General features: G+C 33.6%; 3 protein-coding genes across 5 annotated transcripts; 2 read left to right on the top strand and 1 right to left on the bottom strand.

Annotated features, from left to right (window-relative positions):
- Positions 1–1,114: 1,114 nt before the first annotated feature.
- On the top strand, positions 1,115–13,426 carry LOC105364357 (RNA-binding protein 25). 3 transcript variants are annotated; one of them, XM_011502267.1, is made up of 11 exons: positions 1,115–1,170; positions 2,220–2,367; positions 2,905–3,265; positions 3,470–3,664; positions 3,734–3,849; positions 7,483–7,691; positions 9,337–10,481; positions 12,015–12,227; positions 12,319–12,491; positions 12,578–12,724; positions 12,833–13,426. In XM_011502267.1, exons 2-11 carry the CDS (start codon positions 2,269–2,271, stop codon positions 12,923–12,925), a joined length of 2,751 nt encoding a protein of 916 aa, XP_011500569.1. In that variant the 5' UTR covers positions 1,115–1,170; positions 2,220–2,268; the 3' UTR covers positions 12,926–13,426. The 3 variants fall into 3 exon arrangements, with proteins under 3 accessions (XP_011500569.1, XP_011500566.1, XP_011500568.1); XM_011502264.1 differs by lacking the exon at positions 1,115–1,170 and adding an exon at positions 1,389–1,545 and having other exon boundaries at positions 12,833–13,425; XM_011502266.1 differs by lacking the exon at positions 1,115–1,170 and adding an exon at positions 1,717–1,903 and having other exon boundaries at positions 2,222–2,367.
- Positions 13,427–17,422: 3,996 nt separating this feature from the next.
- Dcps (Decapping enzyme, scavenger) lies at positions 17,423–19,479 on the top strand. Its single transcript, XM_011502263.1, has 4 exons — positions 17,423–17,919; positions 18,612–18,757; positions 18,887–19,223; positions 19,302–19,479. Exons 1-4 carry the CDS (start codon positions 17,559–17,561, stop codon positions 19,475–19,477), a joined length of 1,020 nt encoding a protein of 339 aa, XP_011500565.1. The 5' UTR covers positions 17,423–17,558; the 3' UTR covers positions 19,478–19,479.
- Positions 19,480–21,245: 1,766 nt separating this feature from the next.
- Positions 21,246–25,831, bottom strand: LOC105364355 (dyslexia-associated protein KIAA0319). Its single transcript, XM_011502262.1, has 12 exons — positions 25,422–25,831; positions 25,015–25,184; positions 24,546–24,938; positions 24,250–24,475; positions 23,454–23,827; positions 23,110–23,370; positions 22,825–23,015; positions 22,536–22,635; positions 22,129–22,449; positions 21,943–22,044; positions 21,499–21,684; positions 21,246–21,402 (listed from the first exon to the last, which is right to left on the bottom strand). Exons 1-12 carry the CDS (start codon positions 25,829–25,831, stop codon positions 21,263–21,265), a joined length of 2,874 nt encoding a protein of 957 aa, XP_011500564.1. The 3' UTR covers positions 21,246–21,262.
- Positions 25,832–26,405: the final 574 nt, after the last annotated feature.

The following is a 26,405-nucleotide window of genomic DNA, read 5'->3' as shown; positions in this document are numbered from 1 at the left end:
AAAGAAAGAAAAAAAAAGAAAAAAAAGAAAGACAACATAACGTTTAGGCCGCTGCAATAATCAACGCGATATTTCAGAATTTTACGGAACTTAATAAGATCTTGTCGAATAATCGGACGATTCTATAAATGTACTCTATAAACGTTACGTTCTATAGAACATCTTTATTAAAGCTTCTGTAATGCTTAACTCGAGTTTAATCGTTTATATTGTATTAGACCTTGACATTAAGTCTATTATTTTTTAACCAGTCACGAATTCTGGCATAATTGAATTATCTTTGATTGCGCGCTACGATTAATAGTAACGAATCAGATAAGCATCGAACGTGTGATCTATTATTGAAAATTATTAAATAAAAAAAGTTTTAAACAAATACGTAAATTGCCGTCTACTAATGCATACATCTGTCCTTCAATAGTCGTTCAATTCGGCCTTTTAAGTTCTTGGCCCATCGAATAATTTTTATCATAGTATCGTATCATCTGATTATTGTAATGTCGACAAATCATATAAAATAAATTAAAATAATTAAATAAGTAAAAGAAAAATACATTTGTGCATATGAACGAGGTACTAGGTTCAAGGTATTATATACTTTACAAAATTATAAGCATCGAATTATCTAGCTTATTTATTGTTTGAAAATCCATTAGTATGTCATCAATGCATATGGTTTATCTCCATTATTTTTATCGCCATTTATTCAATTTTCTAATCGTATATGATGAATCCAATGCACAAGTGTTAAGACAGATCGCTGATCGTGCAATAAATCCATATAAATTTTACTCCCAACACCAATTCAATAAGTTTTAATGAAAAGTAGCAGCGCTACTTTTACCATGGGTGAAGGTATCTGACGAACGGTTGATGGATCCGAAGAGAAGCTGTGGCACTGACCGCTTATTTCTGCTCGGTTGGTTCGCCGGTGACGATTATATTCGATCGAATCGGGGAATAATAAATCGCGTTAGGCGCTTCGGCTTTAAGGAAGAGAGTGATTGGAGATTATCAGAGCGGCTATATCATTGGGATTATTGAATGGCTCTTGTTGCCACCGCCACCGCCGCCGTCATTCCATCAGCGCCATCTGTTTCCGCTCACAACTGCAAAGACAACAGCTCGTTTTCCTCGTTCCCGTTTAGTTCGCCGTTTGCGTCTCGCAGGTACTAGCGGGTATTTTCTAGTCCTGTTTGTGGTCCGTGGTGGGTGGATTTGTGCGTGCGTGCGTGCGTGCGTGCGTGCGTGCTTGTTGTTTTAAGCGTACGCGTGTATCCGCGCGCTGTGCACGTAGGGCTGCTGTTGCTGCTCTTACTGCTCTTACTGCTGTTACTGCTGTTACTGCTGTTACTGCCGTTGCCGCTGTTTGCCTGCTCGGGTTGACTACTGGTTGACTGCTGTTGTGCGCTTGAACCACTCGTCCCCGGATACGATTCTACTCACCCGGCGTGTTATTGGTCCGTGGCCTTATAATTATGTGACGTCAGCGGCAATCATCTGCCATGAAACTCCGGGCGATCGGCAAATTTTCTTTAATTTAGGCAAGTGAGCGTGAAAAGTTGTGCGGGATGCGTGAGCATGCGTTAGAGCGAGACTTACGGCTTAACTGAGTGGCGACGAGCGAGAGTGAGCGAGCGAGAGGGAGCGAGAGGGAGCGCATGTGTGACGTCAAACTAATGGTAATTTGACGGTGTGCGAGGACGATGCGCGTTATCTACGTTTTTCGTGGTTAGGTTCGTCCGAACTCGTTCTCGCGTTGCCGCGCGCCTCATCTTTGCATTTATCGCGTTATTTTTGTCACTCGGGGGATTGCAATGTTCGCAAGGTGTTTGCCTGTTCGTGAAGCATTTCTTTCGTTCTAATTAGCCCATAGATGCCCAGAATTACCGTTACTAAGGTATGGTTTGCGCACTTACCGTGTTGGTGCACGTATCGAATCCGAGACTCGCTCTGTTCTATTTATCGTAAGCCTCGTTATTTTGCTGCTTTATTGTATTTGTCATAGTAGTTTTTGCGGTATTATTGCAGTATTATATAGCGCGTGGTATCGTTTGTTGTTTGTTTGTGTTTTGTTCACAGATAGCGTTGCTAACTCTGTATGGCACATCTGTTTCCTTATTATATTTTCACTGAGTTCTTTCTCCCTCTCTCTCTCTCTCTCTCTCTCTCTTAATTTGCCTCTACAGTTTCATTGATTTTATTGAAAATTTTATACTTACAGTTTCACGAGTGAACTACAGGCACAAGGTTTAGTTAACGTACAAAATGTCGTATCCAGGACAAACCCCGATGGGTATCCCTGGCATGCCGTACATGGTGAGCGTACCACCACCAATTATCGGAGGTGTGATGCCAATGCCTCATGTAAGCCAACATTATTCATATATATTTCTGTTATCAACTAAATGATGTTTGTTCGACAATGGCAATTACGGTTTGATTTTGAATTGAAATTGAAACTGCCAACGTTACTATTTGATATCGAAAGAGCGAAATGTTAGTTTAAGTTGTAGCAGCGTTATCTAACATTAAGACTAAAAAATGTATCCATTATCGATATAATATAATATTTTTAATCGCCAATTATCTTTCTTGAACATTGATCTATATATAATTAAAAGTATTCAGTTTACGTTAAATTGCATTTAATAGCTTTAGATATAAAAATGAACTAATAGAGTATTTTTATGTATTTGAATACTTTAAATCACTCGATGCATGTAAGTCGTAAATTTTATCGGCATCTGTGCAATATTGCCTTGTTAAAAAATAATATTCATGAATGTATTGTGACGAGCAAAATTTTCAGTACAAATTTTCATCTAGTTTTTTCTTTGTTTTTACATATCTGTAATGTATATTCGTTCAATTAATTTTAATGATTTAATGCAAAATTTTCAGATGGTTCCCACACCAGTTTCTGCTATGCAAACTTCATCACCAGCTGTTCGTTATCAACGTAATCAGCCACCAAGACCCGAAGCACCGAGGCCGAGACGGGAACGAGAAACAGGCCCACCTGTTACAGTTTTCGTGGGCAATATTATGGATCGCGCTCCCGATATTATGATAAGGCATATACTCGGTGCTTGTGGACACGTACTCTCATGGAAAAGAGTCCAAGCTTTTGGTTTTTGTGAATATGCTGGTCCAGACGCTGGTCTAAGAGCCATTCGTATATTACATGACATGGAAATTGGCAATAAGAAATTAGTTGTCAAAGTTGATGCTAAAACTAAAGTTGCTTTAGATCAGTTTAAAGGTTTGCAGAATTTTTTATGTATTCAAATTAATTGAAAAGACAGTATTTTTCAAATAGCTGTAAAAATGTAAGAATTCATAAATAATTGCAAGTTGTATATCTTTGCGTCGTTGATTTATGTTTTACAAGTGAAATATCCTAAAATTTTAGTACATGTGATACGGATGTTACAAATGCATTATTTATTTGTAATTACTTTTACAGCTGAGAGAAGAAAGAAGTTGAAAGGAGGCTCATCTCCTTTACAGGATGAAACATCAACCGAATCTATTGAATCAGAAGATAACGACGATTATATGGATGATGGAATGAAGGCTATAGATTCCGAAGCTCTAACTCGCATTCAACAAATTATTTCGGAGCATCTAACTGATTTAGAAATAATTCAAAATAGTTCAGGTCAGCTTTCACGAATATATTGTTTATACCGAAAGTGCTTATATTAACTATGTATGATCTCTTTTGCAGAAGAACCAATAAAAACTACAGTCGCAAAGATTCTCAATCTGGATGATGCTGAAATCGAAGAAAGTAAGCGCGATCTAATCACACGGGAAATTGGAAAATTTCGGGAAGTCATGAAGGTAATGATAATTTCTTACATTTAAATAGTTGCATCGAAATACTGATTCGGTGTTCGATGATTGGGTCGGACGGAGGGCGGGAGGGGGAGGGGGCGGGGAGGGGTAGAAGCTTAAATGGTTGAATAATCAAAAATCAACGAAAATCAACAGAAGCCAGCCGAGAGGACAAGCGCGAAACTCGAGTTTCTCTTGCTTCGTTCGTTATTTATTTTAGAATTGCTTTAGAGACGCTAAAAGAACTCGCTCTCCCGAGGGTTACTCTATTAGAATGAAAGACCACTCAACTGTGTTAATTATAAAAATGTATAAATAAAAAATAAAAAGATTTAGAGAAAGGAAAGTTTATCCAGCGAGAAACCTCGCCACACTCTTTTTATCTTTCTCGACGAGATGGAGAGCGTTCAGTTGTTCTTTATTTTGTGTAAACAGCCAGTGTTGCTCGGCCTCTCACACGATCAGACATGTACGTAGTACCATAGGTGCTCCTCCAGCGCCCCTCGGCACTGCCAGCAGCCGACTTCGCATACCGTGAGTAAAATTCACCAAAAACAGATCAACAATGATGAAAAAAAAAAAATAAATAAATAAATAAATAAAATAAAATAAATAAAATCCGACAACGCAAAACCATTAAAAAACTAAATGTTCCTCGTGCAAAGGCTCTTCATTTACATTATTACTTCTCTTTTTTTCTATCTATATATCTATCAATCTTTCTATCTTTCAATCTATCTATCTATTTATCCACTTATCTTTCCATCTATTATATCTATCTGTTTATTCATCTTTTATCATTTATCTATTTATCTATACATTTATCTCCATGAGATGCACACTATCATTGTACACTTCAAAATTTATACTTTTTAAATTTTCCTCTCACTACGTAACTGTAAATCGTAACGATTTGATAAAAGTTAATTTCAAATTTTTTCTTCAACTTATTATACTTATATTATATATGTATGTATGTATGTATGCATGTATGTATGTATGTATGTATATGTATATGTATATATATATATATACGTGTATGAGAAAGGAAAGCATTGTAATGTTGTAGATTTACTCTTCAAAATGGAATATTGAAATATTTTATTAAATATGAAAATATAAAAAGCATATATTTTTTAAAAATATTCACTGTGATGGGGCAAATTAAGAATATCTTACTTTAGTCGTTTTTTACATAAACAATATATTAAAATGTAGATGTAGAACATTACATAATTACAGATTTTCGTGACATCTAAACAATTATTACACTATTATATGCATGCATATTAATTGCAAGTAGAAACATTCAAAAGTTACTTTTCTATAGAAATCTGGGTGCAGTTAAATAAATTATAATGTTAGTATGTATGAATTATCATCAACTTAATTTGAAGATGTAATAAATACTATTAATAATATTTTGAATATAAAAACTTCCCTTTGCAGGTTTTCATTGAATGTTTTAACATCTAATAATTGATTTACTAATTTTCTTATTAAATTTGTATGATAAATTATTTACAATTGACACCACTGTTAGTCTAACAAAATTTAAATCAAAACCCGCGTTGAGAATGTAAAAATGCTAGTTGTTCCAATGACCGAATTAATCAATATTCGAGAAATGATTGATTTTTAAAGACGATTACCTAATTTTTTCATCCGAGTTTAGTAAATATTTGAGATAAAAAAGCAATTCAATTTTATACCTTGATGTGTATGTTTGCATGTTGAAAAGTTTTACACACACCTAGAATTGCTCGACGATTTTCAGTTGCCACATTGTTAATTCATTTAAATGAGGAAAGACATGTATAAACAAAATTTAGAGTTGGTTGAGGTTTGTGAAGTTTGAAGCACGTCGCCAAGAAAATTGTGCCTTTAATATTCAACAGCTGTCGCTGATGTGTGGCTGATACACAGTACCGTTTTCGGCGCATGGAACACGTACAAGAGATTTTGACTCAATGAAGGAGAAAAACAAACGAGATGACACAATAATTGTGTCTCTCCTTGCAAAAGTGAGTGAGATGGAGACCGACCGATTCTGACTACGCGACGACTTCGCCTCTAAATCGGTATAACCACGAAACACTTCATATATACTATTCGATATTTTACAAAATAAAAATTATAATAGGCTTAGACGATTCGAAATTAAAATATAATTAATATTATAACAAACATAAGAATGTGAATGTACGGCGAGTTCGAAAGGTTTGTTTGTGTGTTGTGAGTACACGCGTGCAGCCTTCGACTCTGTCGGGTGAACTATTTCATACGGGTGTAGTAGCGATTGCTATTCTTTCATTGTTATTTCATATGCATTTGATATTTTCGAAGATTGCTCTTCTTTTTTAATGTCTATAGTTCATAAGTTTAGACGTAAGCGAATTAGTCTTTATATATATATATATATATATATATATATATATATATATATATATATATATATATATATATATATATATATATATATAAAACAACAACAAAAACTACCTCTTGAGGAATCTTGTCTTTCTTTCTTCCTCTCGTTCTGTAAAGGCTCCCAGAGTAACCTGAACAGCGGACAGCCTATATCGACAGGTCCTTGAAAGTTGTGAGTAAGATAATGAAGACTGCGAAACGAAGATATTTTTTATACATAAAATAATTAAGCATTGATAGTTAATATTTTTGAGTCAATAGTCCTAGTTGATTTAATTTCATATAACACAGTTGTATAAATTAATTCTTCATTGTGTAATCATTGGATTATAAGAATTTAAGGGGTTAAGCCACTTATGGAGTCGAAATGTCCTATTTAGCCGGAAATTTAATTTTGTTTAAGAAGAATATTATTATTACGCTTTTGTCTCGATGAAGAACAGTCTTATCTTGTAAAAGTACTTTGAAGTTTTATGATTATAATTTTTTTAAACACTAATAAATAAACTTATTATTATTTGCATGATATTGTCTATGTTTCATTAATAATAAATATGTTAAGCAATCTCTGCAAAAGACATGAGGCACGGATAGTTTAAAAGTAGTATTGGGAAGTTATTTTTATCGCCATTATGTCATCGACCAGTGTCATCGCAACTATTTAAATAATATTTTAAAAATAAAATATGATTAAAATTATCACTGCATGTAAATATATGTAAAATTATCTATATATTAAGTTATGAAAGTGGTGTAACTTGCTTAATTGAAGAACAATATTGGAAATATAATTTTTGAAAATTCGTTTGAGTAAATTGATAACCGGTTTAATCGATTGTTTTTAATAGTGTTTTCTCTCTTTATCTCTCTCTCTCTCTCTCTCTCTCTCTCTCTTTCTATCTATCTCACTCAAGAAATCGGTTACAATTACCTTACGAATAATATTAAAATTATCCATCAATCGTTAAATAGGATTATTGGCTTGAAAACTTATAAAAAATTAACGAGTAAAATTTTTAATTCGTTATAAATTTATTTTTTACTTTATTTTTAATTTTGTTAACTGTAAAAATAAATGATTAATTCAAAGTTGACTTGAATACTTATAATTATTTATTTTTTAGAAGCTCGATGATATTATTTCAGATAGTGAAACGTACCAAGGGTATGGACATTAAAGCGAACCTTTTTTGCTTTTGTCTTTTTTAGAAACAAGAAGAAGAGAAGGCTCAAGTGAAAAAGAAACGGGAAGCAGTGGAGAAAGAGGAGCGCGAGAAGCGCGAGAAAGAGCGCAAGGACCGCAAGGACGAGGAGGCCAACAATAAACATGACGAGGACGGCGATCCAGGCAGTCCTCACAAGACCCGAGGTGACAGCACCGGCAGTAGTCGCAGAGATAAGCGACGTAGCAGATCGAGGTTGTTACATTATTACCAAACATTTTATCTCTCTGTCGCCGAACTTTCCTTTGAAATTAAACAGTCAATCGTATCTAACAATTTCAGAAAGAAATTTTTCCTTATAACGAGCATCTAAAAACATACTTGCGTGAGTCTTTTAAGATGATGGTTCATTGATACGCGCTACTCTTATCACGCAGTTTTGATTAAAGATTTTATTGGCTTATGATTTATATGAGCATGTTATAGCTTTTAATTGTCCTTCAATTTTTTTTTTTTTTTTTGTTGATATCCCTATTTGCTTTTATTTTCAATTTACCTAAAAATTTTAATGTTTAACAAAACGTGGCTTTGACACCTCCAACACCTCGAACACCTCGAACACCTCGAAATATTAGTTTTGAGACACTGAGAATTGGTTAATTTAACCTTTCATTTATTAAACAAATAAAATTATTAACTACATTGGTTAGATCCGTGACTTATTTAAAATTGTACTAAATGTTTGATGAACCTTAAGAATATACCTGGCCAAGAGTACTTTTTTTAATTAAAAATTAGAAGTTTTAAATACCGTTGATTACTTTCTTTTCGATTTAAAATAAAATTACAGCAAATTGTAAGCTTGTTTAATTTCAAGATGAGAATTTTTTTCTTCTTCTTCTTTTTTTTTTTTTTAAGCTCAGAAACGAACGGAGTAAAAATTATTTTTTTACATTATATTTTTATCTTATAAAAATGGATAATACATGTATATATATATATATACACATATATCTGTGTGTGTTACTTGTATGGTTTACTACTGCTACTGCTATTCCTATAATTACCACCAGCATCGCTACTTACTACACCGTTATGGTTATTAGTTTAGATTTATGAAAAATTTAATTTTATAAAATAATTAAATAAAAGGATAAGTAGTTAATTACGCGTGAATTAGTACTTTTGTCTTTCAGAGTTTTAATGGTTAATAATATATTTAAGATTATTATTTGGTTGTTGTGAAAATAGGTGTTTCATTATTAATAGTTTACTTAATTGCTTGTATAATTTACATTGAATTCATGAGTTATATACGTTGCCGTACAAGCGTAGTTAATTTTGTTTCAATCAAGTTACTTTACTAATTTCGAAGGAAATGGATTAAGACACATCATTTGTTATAGTTAAAACATGTTAAAAACAGTCTGTATACAACCATCGTAACTTATCAACATCCAAATATTTTCCTTAATAACCTTTAACGTTGCTTATTAATAAATAGACAGAGAGTTTGTTAAATTAAGATTGTTTTGTTTAAAAGACTTTAAGAAATTTAACTCGAAGTCCGAATAAACTAACAATAAAATCCTTGATAGCTTTTATAAAATATATATAGGATGAGGGAGAGAGAGAGAGAGAGAGAGAGAGAGAGAGAGAGAGAGCGCTGAAATGAAATGAAAAAGGGTAGGGATAGTGAGCAACGTACAGACCACTTTGCGCTAATAAAACTGAGAGTGCTTGAATATAATTTTATATACTGCTGTTTTGGTGTTGTGGCAGTTTCATTGGTTCACATTTGTCATCTGAAAGTGGCTGTGCGTATCTCGTATTCCTCACAACTTCTTCTAAAGCTTATTCTCGAGGATTTACTTTAACGCTTGGGGATTTCTGTTCGCAGGTCTAAGGATCGAGACCGGGATAGGGACCGTGGCCGTGGCGACCGAGACCGCGATGGTGAGCGGCACCGAGAACGAGAGCGGGAGCGCGACCGGGACCGCGATCGGGAGCGCAATGATCGCGGCGATCGGGCTGAGAGGGAGCGCAGCGAGCGCGACCGCGAGCGTGAAAAAGAGCGCGAGCGGGAGCGGGAGAGAGAACGAGAGCGCGACCGGGAGCGCGAACGCGAAATCCGGGAGCGGGAACGGGAGCGAGAGCGCGAAGAGGCAAGGAAGACGGAGCGCGAGATAATGCGCGAGAGAGAGGAGGAAGAGGAGGCGAAAGAGCGCAAGAAGAACGAGAGGCGGGCGCGCGAGAAGGACGCGGCCTACCAGGAGAGGCTGCGTACCTGGGAGGCCAGGGAGCGTCGCAAGCAGAAGGAATACGACAAGGAGAATGAGAAGAAACGCTCGAAGCGAGAGGCGCGCGAGCGCGAAGCCAAGAGGCTCAAGGAATTCCTCGAGGATTACGACGACGACCGGGACGACGCTAAGTATTACAAGGGCAAGGAGCTTTCGCGGCGGCTGGAGGAGCGAGCTGTCGAGGCCGAGGCCGACTCGAGGGACCGGTGCGCCGAGCGTCAGGAGCTCCAAAGACTCAGGGACAAGCTGTACGCGGACTCGAGTTACGCGGACCCGGCGGCGGAGTTCGAGAGACTTAAGGCCGAGCGCGAGGAACAGTACAAGCCGAAGCCGGTTATAACGATCATCGACGAGGACGACGAGAAACCCACTTCGCGCCACAAGGACAAGGAGGCCCAGGAGATGCCGCCGATCGAGACCGAGCCCATCGAGAGCGACAGCGACGAGGCCGCCCACTACGACAACGGGGGCTCCCAGTCTCAGCAGGAGATATCAAGGACGCCTCCCCGACCCCACCACCATCACCATCGTCGGCATCACCGGCATCACCAGAATCACCACAGGGAGGGCGCCGAAGATCACGAGGAGGCGCCCATTGACCTTGAGAGGGAGAGCTCCAAGGACAAGAGGAACAACTCGCCGCCTGTCATTAGGTCGACGACGCCGCCCCAGGCCCTCATGCCACCGGCTCACGACGAAGATTCGCGAATGTCCCTTGTCAGCGAGTCTGACAAAGTTAGCGGCAGTAAGTAGTGACTCTCGGTGACTTTCTTTCATTGCATATCGAGGAACGCAACGCGTGCCTAATTCATTAAAATGCCTACGGACCTCTTTTTATAGAGGCTGACTGTCATTGTACGGGATAGTGTCAGCGATACTTTTTGTGACGTGAGTTATATGTGATAATGAATTATTATAATTCGTTGGTATAATCTATAACGTTAATGACTAACTTTTCTTTGTTTTTTTGTTTTTTTTTTTTTGTTTTTTTTTGTTGTTGTTTATATTAGGTTTAAGAGTTTGATGTTAAACAAAACAAAAATAAAAAATAATGATAAAGATGATACAATGTTTGGGATTGATGGGTTTAATAGTTTTAAAGAGTAATTCATTTGCGTTACCGCATTTTGATGACATAACTTTGAGAAACATAAACGTTGGAGCATAGTCGTCATAAGGCAATATAAACGGAAAGTTTCTTTTAAATTTATAGATCATTATGACATGTTCGTTTCTACATGCCGTTTTATAATAATATAAAATATTAATTTGTATTGCCCGGCCAAGATGCACTGGCTTATAACGTATCATTTTGTTCATATTAAAGCAGTTAAAATAATAATTCAATTTCTTAATGTAATATAGGAATGCATCGTATTTATTTACCTTAATATCGAAGCATTAAAAAATTCAGCATAATCGAATAGTAAAATTTTACTTTGTAATAATAACACTACTTGGGACTATCATCATTGAACTAATTTACTTTTGCCAATAGACAAATATCATGTGAAAATAATAACTCATAATCATAATAAATGAAAATAACTAATATTAATGAAATATTTGTGAGCTGCTATTTTAGAAAATACTAGTACGAAAAAATATATATATTTATTCATCGTATATATAATAAATCGTTTTTTTTTTTTTTTTTTTTTTTTTTTTTTTTTTTTTTTTTTTTTTAAACATATTCTATCTCATTTTCTTAAATATATGCTTATAATATATTCTTAAAATTATATATTCTACCCATATGATTAATCACTATCCGCTCTATGATATACACGAGCTCGTACAATAACGCGATTGAATTGCGTAGAACTTTGGTTTTTTCAGTCAGTTAACCGTCATTCGCACTCTTCATATTATAAATAGCGAATGGAAATGATACACCACAGTACAATTACCCAACTTAAGCATCAATGACAAAAATGTGAACGAAAATTAAAAAAAAAATTTGTAACTACCGTAGTTACGCTTATGCCGTTACGTATTATATTTATCGCTCGTAAAACTAGGTATTTGCGAGTAATATTATAATTAATATGTTCACGAGTTGAATTGACGCGTTGAATTATTTGACCTGCATATGATATCCATTGACGGTTATATCGAGTCGCTCTTATGCAAGAGTTAGTCGCTACTTCTTAAACAAAGTTTAACGGTTATTCTAAATGTACGATCGAGTTTATCTTTCGTCATTAGAATCGCTTGCTAATACAAAGAACTTTATAAATATTGACAGTAAACTTAATGAGCTACGTTTATTGTTAAGGTAATTTCGTTCCATTTGCCATGGCTGTCGGGGGTTCGAGAGGGGAGCACGCAATTGGCAATAAAACTCCTGCGAGTCCAAATACGATACCCAGCACTCAGAATTCTAATCAGTCGAGGAAGAAAGGTCGTATAGATGTGAAAGACGTCTTTAATAACGATGACGACGATGATAGCACAAACAATTCCAAAAAACGAAAGCTTGTACCTATTGGTGAGCGATATAATTCAGCGATTGGCTTTTAATTGAGAAATAAAAATTTTCAAAATTTCAAAAAAGACTTCATTTTATAATGTTGTTATAGATTATGGTGAAGAAAAGAAAAAGAAGAACGAAGAATCAGCAAAAAATTCAAAAGAGGAAAATTCGAAGTCTCAAGAGGAAAAACGGAAACACATCAAGTCACTCATCGATAAAATTCCAACGGACAAAAATGCACTTTTCGGTTATCAACTTGATTGGGCTGTTATCGATAATGTAAGCATTATTTAATTATTTAATATTGATTACAAGCGATTGGAAGTAAATGATTGTTGTTTTTTTTTTTTTTTGGTTTATTTTAGTCACTGATGGATAAAAGAATACGTCCTTGGATAAATAAGAAAATAATCGAGTACATCGGTGAGCCAGAGAATACTTTAGTTGATTTCATTTGCAGTAAAGTTATGGCTGGAAGTTCACCTCAAGGAATTCTTGACGATGTACAAATGGTAAATATAGATCTCTCGAGAGATAGATGAAAAGACTTTTTTTTTCTTTTTTTTTTTTTTTTTTAACCATGAAAATTCTATATAATATTTAAAAATATAATATTGCAGGTTCTTGATGAGGAAGCAGAGGTATTTGTAGTTAAAATGTGGAGGTTACTCATTTATGAAGTTGAGGCAAAGAAAATGGGCTTAGTGAAGTGAACAATCATTCATTCAATAATGAACTCTAAACATTTCAATTTTGAAATAATGAACGCTAATAAAGGACACTGATAAATAAGTCGTAATATTTAGGTCACATGTTTAAACTATAACATACTATGAAACAAATAATACGTGTAACGATGACAGAAAGTGTGAAAGACCATTGTAAGAAAGAATTGCAAAGCATGAGAATGCGAGAGTGACGCGAAAACAATTTTTAATTAAATTGTCATTTGTAAGATTCTTATTGTCTTGTCATTTATACCAAAAAATGCAAGGAATTCAGAATTAATTTTTGAAAAAAGTAATAATACATCTATTGATATTACATTTTTAATTGACACAAACGACTCGCACATTACCTTTCTCTTTTACTCAGTGATGCAATTTCTTTACAGTTTTGTCCATATTTCTAATTATTCTACTTAAGTTTATTCTGTTTAGTTTACACACAGTTTGTACATTTATTATTGTGTATTACTATGTACAATAAGTAAATTTATTTTCGCTCACATCATTTTTTAATATTCATTTATTACAGATTCTTATAATTTATGTGAAGCTTAGCATTGTTGTAGAATCATTAATAAATCTTTCATTTGTATGTATAAAAACATTAAAATATGTTTATTTAGAAATATATGTTCAAACAATTCATTTTTTTTTTCTCTTCATTTTGAACACATTTTTCTTGGAATAAACACTTAACTTAAAATAGTAAAATGGTTTTAGGAAGACTAGTTTTTCTATATAGTGTATATTTTAAAAGGGAAATGAAAAATACTGTTAACTGGTATAATTTAACAATCGAGAATAATAAAAAATAATTAAAATTAACAAATGTATAGATTTTGGGATAAATAAGTAATTTTATCTTTTAATAGCTTAAATGTGTGTAATTGTAAAAGAATTGCCTTGTTTTTTTCAATATGAATTACTAATGTATTTTATAAATAACATAATGTGCTCGATTGAGTTTGTATTATGCACGCTTCAATTTGAGGCATTTTTATAAAAACTCTAATAAACTGCGTGACTTTTAAAAATATTTAAACGCGTGTATTTCGTTAATTCTTTTTTTTTTTAATTAACTACAATTTTTTATAGCGTTTACATTCCCATTATCAGAGTTGCTACGTATATATATATATATATATATATATATGCATACACACACACACACACACACACACACATATACACGTACACATAATATCTAATTTTACGAGAGTAGCCATGTGAATTATAAATTACCTATATACACAAGTTTGGCAAATAACTTGTGAATATTAAATATTATTGTATGGTTATAATTTTGAAAGTGACCACTCTTTTAGAAATAAATGAAACAATCAATAAACTCAAATCTAAAAATTAACATATTTTATTAAAAAAATATATGAATAAAATATTTAAAAACATTCATATATTTAAATAAATAAATAAATATATATATATATATATATATACATACATAATGTTAGTACTAAATTACCAGGTCGTCATTAATGTCATTAATATAAAAATGTGTCTATTATGTGATTTGCATATTTTCAATTCTTATCTTCGAACGATTAAAAATCATTTTAATAAATTTTTTATGTGTTTAATACTGTTAATTAATTACAATGTTAATGATACTTTTGAATTAAAAAAAGTAAAAAAAGAAAAGAGACTTATAATGTTTGGGTATACTTTATCTGTCCTAACCGACTTTTATGATGATTCTAGATATCCAATCTATAATTCACAAATCTCAAATCAACAAATTTATTAACAAAACAAAGTTAAAGAAAAAAAATTAAATTAACAATTTGTATGTTGAAACATCTGTAATATATATATATATATATATATATATATATATAAATATATATGGCTATTAACTACCTTTCTCGAATAATAGCAGCTACTTGGTGGTTTGAAAAATGAATATACAACCCGCATCTAAATGTTCCTTTTTCTTAACAGTGATATTTATATTTTGTCCATCTAAAAAAGATATTTCATTAAATTAAATGAGTGTGTAACAACTGATGCATTGTTTATAGACTGATTTGCCGATCAAATGATGAATAATTAATGCTTAGGATTAATAAATTTATTTTAATTTATGCAACTCTTAATGTGTACGCTCAGCATAACCAATTAATCTATTGCTTTAAAATGTTTTCAATTAATACTGAATTTTATTTTATAAAATGAAAATTTCTTTTATATTTTAAAATAACATTGAAATGTGTATATGATTCTTTGTACAATAAAATTACTTCACTTGAGAATGAAAGTCTGATGTTTTATTAGAAACGTGTGAGAATTGCTTTTTAATTTTTTTTCTTTTTCTTTTTAACAATTATTTCATAAACTGTATATTTTTATCCATTAGTTTTTAATATTCAATCTGTAATAGAATATATCGCAATAGACAATATCGCAATTCTATATTTTTGTCAGTTTATACAATGTACTCGAGTATTTTTTTTGTTACGATTTAATATGCTATAAATATAAAAAATTTATGAATATTAGGACTTAGGAATCATTATATTTAACAAACAAAAAAAAAAAAAAAAAAAAAAAAAAAAAAAAAAAAAAAAAACCCATAACGTAGATAAATTAGATCTCTAACGAAATTGAAACTAAAATAATATTTTTATATAAGGAACGAATAATTGATTTATTTAGATAATTTAGAAATACAACATCGGAAAATACATCAATAATTTTTGTGTCTATTTATACAAAAATAAAATTCACTAACAATCTTAAACTATTGCAATTATGAAACATTTATTTTATAATTATTATTATTTAAATTGATATCCTTATTTAATTTATAATGAAAATGGACATTTAAAGTATTAGCATTAAAAAATAGAGATGAAGAGGACAATTTGTTATTTTCTTAATTGGATTTTGAATATGACCATCGATATATTGAATAAATTATTTTTGTGCAATTACGTAAGGAATACGAATATTTATCGCTAAGAACGTTTTAATTTAAAATATGAGACTGGTAATAAGATTTTCTCACAAAGTTTTTAAATATGTAGCGGTTATAAAATATTTTCGTACTAATTTCTTACTAAAAACTATTCGCCTTCGTATATGATTTTTTAATTCTCCGACAAAATATATATTTAACATAAGTTTATCAGTTTGTAGTATTTTAGTTTATGTACAGTTAATCAAGTTTTATAGTAATTTTTATTATCTAATTATAATTTTATAGTAATTTGTATAGTGAAAGGATCCAGAGCATCATAAATCGTGAGATTTACCTTTCCTCGTACGTGCCATTAATCGCTTCATTTTCCATGGAAATTGACGAGCCTTTTAATTTTTTAAATATTATTGTTCAACTTATTGATAATCTATGTGGCGTCGATTTTCTTTATTTTTATTTGTCAAATGATTTACCATCAATCGTTACATACATGTCCAACGTAGGTACTTAAATACCTTATACAATGAACATATTATCACTTTCATCGCTTACAGCGGTACAGCACACAATTTTTAATATTCTTATCACAAAGGAAAGTTCAACAATCTAATGAACTATTATGCATTTTTCTGAAATTTTAGCCTACATACGATGCCTAATTTATCATAACTTTAAAGTAAGACTATTCGAAGAGTTACATTTTTCAAATAATACGTTTAAAACTTTTCTCGCAAGCATATGAACACGCACGCGCGCATATATAAAATATTTAAAGTAAAAGTAATCTTGTACGTATGGACTATAATATTCAATTTTGTAATTGCGATAAGGTAGTAATTATTCTTTAAGGAAAGGACTTTTTCCAATCGTTTGTGAATTCGATTAAAATTCGAATGACATTTCAATCAAAGTATCATCAATCGGCTTGTTATCATTCATAAAAATAAATTACTATCCTTTAGTTTATCGGCTAATGACTCCACGGCAAAGTGGCGATTTACGAACCGCTAAAGTGTTCTTTTTCATACAACATTGAATTGCGCGCATAATGATTTGATTTTTGTAGGGACGACTAAAATATGGAAATATGGTAATTTTAACGAAGTTAACGACGCTCGGACACTGGTTGGAGCGAAAATAACGTTTATTATCGTCGTACGAGGAAGGACAATATAATGGGAAGTAGAGAAAGTCGAAGCTCTCGTTAGCTTCGATATTTCGAATGTTGTGTTGACGCGCGCGATTATTCAAGCTTCACCACCTAGCGGCAGCAAGCGAAAGCTCTAATATGATCGCACAATATATAAGAATAAGGCCCGGATGAGGCGCGAAGCCGTGGTTCCTGCACAAATTGGAGAGAGAGATAGAGATAGAGAGATAGATAGATAGAGAGAGAGAGAGAGAGAGAGACAATAGCGAGCATCCCGAGGCCGAGCATCTCACTAAAAATTAGCCTAATACTAGAAATATGGTGTGGGTGGCGGGGGCGGGAAAGTTCGGGAGTCGCCGGCAGGTGGCGAGGCCATGAGCGTCGGAATCGCTCGGTCGAGGTTGCGGTCGACGGCGAAGGCGGCTACCGGTGGCGGCATTAAACGGCGCTACGGCGAAGTCAGCCGGACAACGCACAGGCCAAGTTTAAACACGGCCGCTTTCTCTCGCATTGGCCCCGTATGAGAAAAAATGGCGGAGCAAAGTGTCGACGGCGCGGCGACCGAAGAGTCTCTTGCTAAGAAGATGAAGGCTATCGAGCCGGAGGAGGCGTCCAAAGTCGCGGACAGCGTACACGACACCGCCCTCAGGCTCTCGAGCTTTCAAATGACGCGCATACTCAACGTCAATAGCATGAGGAAGCAGTTGATGGTCGAGGGGACGTTCAAGGGCCAGGAGAGCCCGGCGATTGTCATTATGGAGAAGAAGGTCTTCCCCGAGGACGATATATTCCTTAAACGGGGCTTCTTCAACGAGGGCACCATCATTCGGAAAGTCTACAGCAATGACGTTTACGGCAATTACGAGTGCTTCCCAACCCGCGAGCATAACGGTAAGGGAATAACTGGCACTTGCTTACTCTATGCTCTCTCTTTTTATCTTCGTGTCCCAGTCGCTCGGCTGCTTCTTCTTTTGTTTATCAAGCCTTGGCGCGCTTACGGTTTCCATTCGATAGTTGCTGCCCTACTCTACTCTACGTCGACGACCACTCGGTAATAACTAGGCAATGATACCACTCTGGCCCACGTCTGCTTCGAGGCAAAATGTTTATGTGCGGCGGTTGTCACACGATTGCCATACATCCCCACATTCCTCAGTCGTTCATTTAATTTCTTCAGGCTCTTTGCCTCGGCCGACTATGTAATCATCGCTAATCTCATCACGTTTCGTCCTACATTTACGCACCCGACAATTAAATGTTCCCGTTATTTTTTTTTAACTTTATCATCTCGGGGATGCTTGAGTTATCCGATACTTCACTCCTCCGTGTTACCGGCTTTTCTCAACACTTTCCCGACAAAACCAATTTTCATTCCCCTTGCTTATCTAGAAGATTTATTTATTTTTTCTTTCTTTTTTGCATTTCTCAATCTCGTGAAGCGACAACATTTTAAACAGTTATACAAAACAATGATCTTGCTGTTCTTTTTCCCAAATCGTTTTCATCTCCTTAACGCACACTCTTATCACAATGTTTACAATGCTCCGATTATAAAATTAAACTCCTTCTATACGATCCCACAGGTTTAAATGTAACGATAATTCATCCAGCGTCTCAAAAGCATTTGGACAAATTTTCAAGAAAAGAGTTGTATCTTGTTAACGAAACCTATGAGATTTATGAGAGTGTTACCCTACCTTACTTGGAGTCCAATAGTTTCTCCCTACAGGTATGTAAAAAATGACCGAAAAACAAAAAAAAAAAGAAGAAAAAAGTATTGTATTTTTATAAGGAGGAACCAGCCAAAAAAAGTTCCTCCTATACGGCACTTATTATAAAAAATCTTATGTCCATCTAGTGGGTTGATAACATCTTGAGTCACAAGGCAGAATACGATAAAATTATTTACGAGGATAAGGACAAAGAGAAAGGTTTTATAATGTTACCGGATTTAAAATGGGACGGTACATTAGCCTCGTTGGATATATTAGTTCTTGCAAAAAAAAGGATTAAATCTTTGAGAGAACTTAACGATTCTCACTTACCATTATTAAGAAACATTAGAGATACGGGGACGGATGTAATTAAGAAAAAGTACAATTTATCATCATCTCAACTTAGAATTTATTTACATTATCAACCATCCTATTATCATTTGCACGTGCATTTTTCATACTTAATGCACGAAGTACCAGGTATATCAAATTTCTTGTACTATATTTATTAATTCTACATTAATTAATTATATATAAATAATCTCTCCACTTTTCCAGGTATTCATTGCGAAAAGGCACATTTGATTTCTACCGTTATTAATAACATAGAAATTGTACCAGATTATTATCAAAAGGCTGTATTATCGTTTGTTGTGAAAGAAAATGATCCATTGTGCAAAAAGTATCAAGAAAGTGGTGTATTAACTGTGATTGACAGTCAAACAGAAATTTAAAACAAAAAAATGGAAAGAAAAGGAGCAAAAAAAGAAAGGAAGAAAAAAAGTGTATATTAGAAAATTATTTTTATCTTTAAATTAATTAGAATTTTGTATTGACGAAGAAATCTTCAGAATCATAATACCAAATAAATTGTGATTAGATGCAAAATTTTTTATACAATGACCAAACTATTCAATTACTTAAAGACATTTTATTACTATACTTTTTACAATATGTATATATATTTTAGAACACATTTTTTTAAAATATAATGGAATTCTTTATGCAATACATCATTATTCTATAACATTTAATTTATGGAATACCACAGTCTTATGTTGTGATAATTCTATTTGGCAATGCGTTTGAACGAAATGTAATTTATCCTAACATTCTAAGACAAAGCGTTTCATATTACAAAGACATTAAAAACGTTATTCTGAAATAGGCACATTATAATGCATCACATTTCAAAGTATAAACAAAGTATAAACATTTATGATGCATCCGTCAGATTTGAAAATAACTATAATTATCATTGTCATTTGGATTGAATCAAGAATTTTCCCTTCATTTCTTGATGTTTTTAAACTTTACCGTAGTCAATATATATATTATCATTTATAATATAATATTATCTTGAGAAAGTTGAAATAAAAGTTTTTAAATACAGTATATATATATATATATATATATATATATATATATATATATATATATATATATCTATATGAAAGTATATTATTAAAATATAAGAAATTCTTAATAATTTGTGAATTATATTACAAATGGTGCTTAAAATGTGCTGCGACCTCTTCGATCCTTTCGACAATTATCATTAAGTACAATTTTTAAACGCAGTCTCTTTAGTACTCAATTCATTTTATTCTGTCCACTGAAAAGGACTATCTTACGTGCTTACGATGCTTTTCCCTTTAATTTTGACGATAGTCTAAAAAAATTACGAGTGATTTTGTAAAACTTGTCAAATAATATTTTACTTGTGCGTTAATAAATATTTACCTTGTATTTTCATTTCAAAATTTCTTATTATAAAGACATTTATCAAGATGGCCTAGATACTGTACATGCACAACCAAATCATTTTCCTTCAAAGCATTTTTTCAATTGAAAACACTTGGATCTGTATTTATTATTATCAACATTGCTAAACCACTTACTTGTAATTAAATAAAAATTATAGCCCATGTTCAAGCACCTGACAAGCGTTAATAGCATAAGCTTTTAAGTCCTCTTCTCAATTTTACTCATACAAATATTGTAATTAACTTGAGCATCCCAAAATAGAAAATTTTATAAATGATTAAATTTTCATAAAATTAAATTAATATAAATAGGCTAACGCGTTAAAAAGTCTCAAAAATAAATGTTTAAAAAAGAACCTTTACAAATTCATTTACATGCTGTTTTTTTTTTTTTTTTTTTTTTTTTTTTTTTTTTTAAACACCAGTATACCAATAAATTTGAAATTTCATGTTTTTTATTATAAAAGTATATTCTTAAAATATCACAACTGCATCTTAGTTATGAATTAATGAATTAGCAAAAAAAAAAAAAAAAAAAAAGTCGTATTTCTATAAGAGATACTTATCATTAATTGTAAAACTAATTTGTCATTAATTTTTTCTTTTGTCATAACAAGCGTTTAGCGCTTTATAAAAATTTTTTTATACTCGGAAAAAAAAAGAAGTCATCGTCAGAATATATTCCCCCATTATTATTATTATTATTATTATTATTATTATTATTATTAAGAGTATCTAAATATGTTGGAAAATTCAACAAAATCCATCTGTTTTCAATTTCTGATCAAACTTCCTTAAATTGCCATTACTTTTACCTTTACTTTTATCAAACATTACATCCTCTGAATCTGAATCAGATTCTGATAAAACCATTTGATTCGACCACTTTGGCCCTGAAACTTTGAAAATTCAAATATATACTTTGAGGATTCGAGTGTCTATAAGAATTAAATAAATTTCCATAATAATAAATAGCATTTAGTTATTACATGTTGTGTTTCCATTTTCAGTCTCGGGCTTCAATAAGGAATAACGAGTTGGTTTCTTTTTTGGGCGCAAAAGTCGTCGTTTGCCATAACAGATCCTTTGACAAAAGCAAAACAAACCCCAAATAAATCCAATCCAACAAATCACCAAAGAGAGTACAGCTATGATTACGTATAATATGCTCCATTCTAAGAAAAAACAAAAGAACAAAAAAAAAAATATTACAAATTGAAGAGAAGAGAGTGTTTATTATTTTTCATAGTGAATTTAATGAGTAAAATCATTAATTTTCATAATTTTTTAATTTTCATAATTTTTAATTATTTACAATTTATAATGCTAATCTATCGAATAAATTTACATAAAATAATGATTTGTTCTCAATCTCATTTCAGCTATTTTAGGTATTTTATCTCGTAGCGATTACGTTTATGGCAATAACTTACCACAATTGGAATCTCCATTTCGGAAATACAATTGAATAAGATTTTGCATCCAAAAAGCCTCGCATAGGCATTGCCTGGTTTCTTGATTACACGTTCCATGACCTAAAGCCAATCATTTACTAATGTACATTATACAAACAAAATTTTCACGCAATATCCGGTCTTTTGATTATATGTTTCATTCACCCGAGCAGTTATTTTGACAAATAGCCGTCTCGACATTCGTTACCGATAACTGCAAGATCCCGGAGTCTTGTCCAAGTTTTTCCTTCAATTTGTCGACTACCTCGGTGCCTGGCATCGTCGACTTATTATCCTTTCTCTCAACATAAAAAGTTAAGACAACTCGGCCCGTACGAGGCTCTGCTTTTATATTTCGAACGATGATCGAAACCTCTTCCTGAAGTAGCATTTGCAATTTAACGAATAACGAGTCTTTCTGAGACTCCGTTAAAAAATGCGCTCCGACATTCAATGTTAATTCAACTAAATTGAGTAGTTGTACGTCTGCAGGGAAAACGTTCCATTATATTGCTTTAAATTATAAATATTGAAATCTCGTTAAAATGATCGTAAGAACAAATGACACTTACCCGGTTTGACTATTATCGATACGCTGTCTTCGCTACTTAATCCTTGATCGTCCGTAACTTTTAGCCTAAAGACATAACGGCCCGGAAGCACATCCGTCACCTAAATCAATCAAAAGACTAATTCATACTACTGTACGTACGAAATTACCATTAGCCATTTATGCGTAAGCGTCAAGAGTTAAAATTATGCGAGAGAGTTTAATGTTCGTAATTACGAAAGTTGAATAATTGTTTAATTTTAACGAATTGACTGAATGGGATGTGCAATTTTCCTTATAAATACAATTACCATTAAGATTGGCGACTTGTCACTAGCTTCGATAATGTTGCCGATTGCCAAGCTCGTCGAGTCTCTAGTCCACAGCCATTCTTTAATTTTTAAATCATCAGTCGATTGCGAACCGTTGATTATAAGAGCATTTACGGGCGCGATTGCGGTAAAATCGCCACCGGCGTTCGCCCTTGGCGGTGCATTTTTGTCTGTAAATTAATCGATGCCTTATCAACTTAACGAATTTATTATGACATTTATACGCTATTAGAGCGTGATCGGATGAACCTTGTAACAACTTACTCTGTGTGACTTTAAGTTTCATAAGATCCGAGTCCTTGTTGCCATTGTCATCCGTAACGGTCAACTTGAACGAATAATCACCTTTCGTTAATCTGGTGACGTTAGTAACGGACTTATTGGCCGATGTGAAAACTACTGTACTAGGACCCTCGATTTCCTCCCAATAATAAAAAACGATTTTAAAGTCGTCTTTGCTTCTTGAACCATTGAGAATGGCCTCGGTTTGTGGCAGGGCAATCGTAATGTCATCTCCAGCGTCGGCTACAAAATTATCGCAATTTGTTATTGGAAACGATGTTGCGCGACATTTAATAAACGAGGAGTGAAGTTTGGTTTTTAGGAACCTTTAGGCGGCATGTTGGTGGCTGGTTTTACGAATACGTGCACCGCCGAGGTTGAAAATTGTTCCGCATCGTCGATAACTTTAAGCACAAAAGTGTACATCCCTTCTTCTAAATTTGAAAGTTGTAAATACGGTGTTCGTGTGTTTTGCATGTCAACGGCTTTGTTCTCGTCGAATGGACTTTTCGTCCATTCCCATCCGACGATACCTCGATCGTCCGTGCTTAAGTTGCCGTTAAGAGATAGAGTATTTTGAGGCAAGTAAATTATTACGTCTTGGCCGGCATTGGCACTTGGTGGATAATCGGTTATTTTTAAAACTGTTATATTGGCCGTTGTAAAGTTTGTCACGCGATTCGAATCCTCAACGGTTAGTCTGAAAAAATTGTTTATATATGAGAGTAGGGACGACGAATGAAGTCTCGATTCCATTTTTGCATTTCTAATGAGGTTAAAGCAGACGACGATAATCCATATATATATATATATATATATATATATATATATACACATACACACATGCATGCATACATACATACATATGCATACATTAGTGTACATACATTGTTTGTTAAAAATTTTTTTCCAGTATATTAAGTCTACTGAAGCGATTCAGTATCTACGAATCAATATGGTTGTAGATGTTTTTATCGATTTGACAAATAAATAGACATTAAATTGACGCTAAATTGAAAAATAAGTTAATTACCGTTTGAACATTAGTATAATATATTAGATCTGCGCAAACAAGGAAGTAATAATTACAAGCAATACGGTTATATAATAAATTTAACGCACTTGAAAGTGTAATTTCCAGCAATAAGATTATCTAACTGAAGCGTCGGTGTATCAACGAGTCTTGGCTGATATCCGATAGGGCCCTGCTGTAATTCCCAGCGATAGGAAATTATTTTATCATCGTCCTTACTAGCCGAACCATCCAATACAGCTCCGGTATTTGGTAACTTTACAATTTGAGCGGACGGCGATATTATAGGAATTGGTGCTTGATTTATTCGCTTAGCTTAAGGGGAGAGACGATTATTTATGAATTGAATTTCAAGACTGTTCCATCGATGTAAAGGACAACTTACGAGGTAGTAGGGTGACGTTTGCGTAGGCTTCTCCATAACTATTTTCTCCGTTCACGGTCACTTTGAATTTATACAGGCCCTCCGACAAATTACTCAATTTAACAGTCATTTCATTTTGATCCGTCATTGTACCAGTGTGTGCTTCTGGTTGACTCAATAGCGTCCACGCGTAATTATAATGCCCGTTCACTTGATCCTCCGCTGGCACTGTGAAAGCTGATAATGTCACCCCGTTTTCCGGTAAACGCACTTCCTTAGATACTGTTTTAACAAATATTTGCTTCACCGGCGGCTTGACCGAGGTGTGCGACTCCTTAGCAATGCGAGGTTCGTTGATATCCGGTGTTATTGCTAGATCAAGATTTTGAAGATCTCGATAAGAGCTGCAAATTCCTAAAATATTTTTAAACAATATGGTCTTAAAGTTATATAAAAATCTTATACAACGAGAATGCGAGTAAATCCGTACCAGCAAGATTTCTTTTATATCCAAGTATACATTCGCACGATCCAATATTAGACGTCTTACTACTAGTTTTTAGGCATACTTCATTTTCAGCGCAATCCTCTAAGCCGCTGCAGCTACGTTTGCTCGCGCCAAAAAATGAAAACTGTTCGTTGCCATCCGACATCATTAGGCTGAAGGGCAAATTTTTATTAAAAGCATGTATTACGATACTTGTGGTAATTAAGCGTCGATTCGATTAAAGCGCAAGTATTTAGTTGAGTATTTTTAAGGTACATTGTAAAAAATTTGACTTCCATTAGCATATTTACTTTTGATATCGATTCTTTATAAAGTTAACGACATTAGAGGGGAACTATACTTTGCGATACAGTTTTTTCTTACAAAGAATATGAACTTAAGATTCGTACTTTGACATATCATTTTCTTGCTCCAAGAGATCGTTCCAAGTCTCGTCCTCCTCTACGGGCTTGACGAGTACCATGCTTGGAGGATTGGCGTTAGCTAATTTTGCTCGATAAAGAGGCATACACATTTTTGACGAAGTACATTGCACATGGTAACACGTCATATTGTACATTAAAGCTACGTGGCATAATTGTTGATTGCAGCAGGTAGCGACGCAACGATTCGTCGTCGTTAGTAGCGGCTGCTTTCTAAAAATTCCTCCCGTTAAATTACCACTTGGTGCGAAACTTGTGAAGACTCTCGGATACAAAGCTGGACACAAAATTTGCCAATTATTCTCCCAGTCTGAATAGATGCCACTACAAGCACCAAGAAAGAGCAGATATAAACTAATATAGTACGTCTTTGACATCTTGCTGCAATAAATAAACAAATTGCTGTAAAAAATGTAATAAATAAACAACCTCGCGTTAAATAGTAAAATTCACTTGCCTCTAACCAACAAATAAAATAAGATGCAACTGTTAATTGTTAGTGACGGTATATTGCATTCTAAATTACAGATTAATGATTTTTTTATTTTTGACAATGCTCAAGACACGAAGGTGGTTAATCGAATAAATAAAGCTTTATCGCACAAGCGTCGATTCACTTAAACCGCAAATAAACGAAATTGTAGGTTGTTATCCTTTGGTATAACATTGACAAAGCGTGAAAACGTCGGGCATTTAATGCGAATTTATCCTAGACGAGTATCGCCCGAAACGTAAATATCTTCAGGCTCTTAACTGCGTTTGATACGCCGGCAATTAGCGCTCGTCATAAAGGTTGTCGCCTTTTTAATTCATCCACCTCGCAAGCCAGCATTAGAAGCTAATATATTCACTTTTAATTGTTTTTCGCTTTATCGAAATCACGCAGGAACGCCAGCTTAATCAACGCCATAGAGGCATAACATTGCGCTGCCGCAATCGCACACTTCCCGC

This window comes from Ceratosolen solmsi, unplaced genomic scaffold (genome assembly GCF_000503995.2).
Source record: "Ceratosolen solmsi marchali unplaced genomic scaffold, CerSol_1.0 scaffold31, whole genome shotgun sequence".
Classification (NCBI taxonomy): Eukaryota; Metazoa; Arthropoda; class Insecta; order Hymenoptera; family Agaonidae; genus Ceratosolen; species Ceratosolen solmsi.
Note: the sequence above shows the minus strand (reverse complement) of the source record. Positions and strands in the feature narration are given on the sequence as shown.

What these genes read in the sequence shown, in the direction of transcription:
- LOC105364357 (XM_011502267.1), top strand. Translation starts at nt 2,269, where the DNA reads ATGTCGTATCCAGGACAAACCCCGATGGGTATCCCTGGCATGCCGTAC. An exon ending in TGCTTTAGATCAGTTTAAAG is followed by an intron (nt 3,266 to 3,469) that starts GTTTGCAGAATT and finishes TTACTTTTACAG; the next exon opens with CTGAGAGAAGAAAGAAGTTG. An exon ending in AATTTCGGGAAGTCATGAAG is followed by an intron (nt 3,850 to 7,482) that starts GTAATGATAATT and finishes TGTCTTTTTTAG; the next exon opens with AAACAAGAAGAAGAGAAGGC.
- Dcps (XM_011502263.1), top strand. Translation starts at nt 17,559, where the DNA reads ATGGCGGAGCAAAGTGTCGACGGCGCGGCGACCGAAGAGTCTCTTGCT. An exon ending in CCCAACCCGCGAGCATAACG is followed by an intron (nt 17,920 to 18,611) that starts GTAAGGGAATAA and finishes ACGATCCCACAG; the next exon opens with GTTTAAATGTAACGATAATT. An exon ending in CTTAATGCACGAAGTACCAG is followed by an intron (nt 19,224 to 19,301) that starts GTATATCAAATT and finishes CCACTTTTCCAG; the next exon opens with GTATTCATTGCGAAAAGGCA.
- LOC105364355 (XM_011502262.1), bottom strand. Translation starts at nt 25,831, where the DNA reads ATGTCAAAGACGTACTATATTAGTTTATATCTGCTCTTTCTTGGTGCT. An exon ending in AAACGTCACCCTACTACCTC is followed by an intron (nt 24,476 to 24,545) that starts GTAAGTTGTCCT and finishes TCTCCCCTTAAG; the next exon opens with CTAAGCGAATAAATCAAGCA. An exon ending in TGAAAATGGAAACACAACAT is followed by an intron (nt 21,403 to 21,498) that starts GTAATAACTAAA and finishes TCAAAGTTTCAG; the next exon opens with GGCCAAAGTGGTCGAATCAA.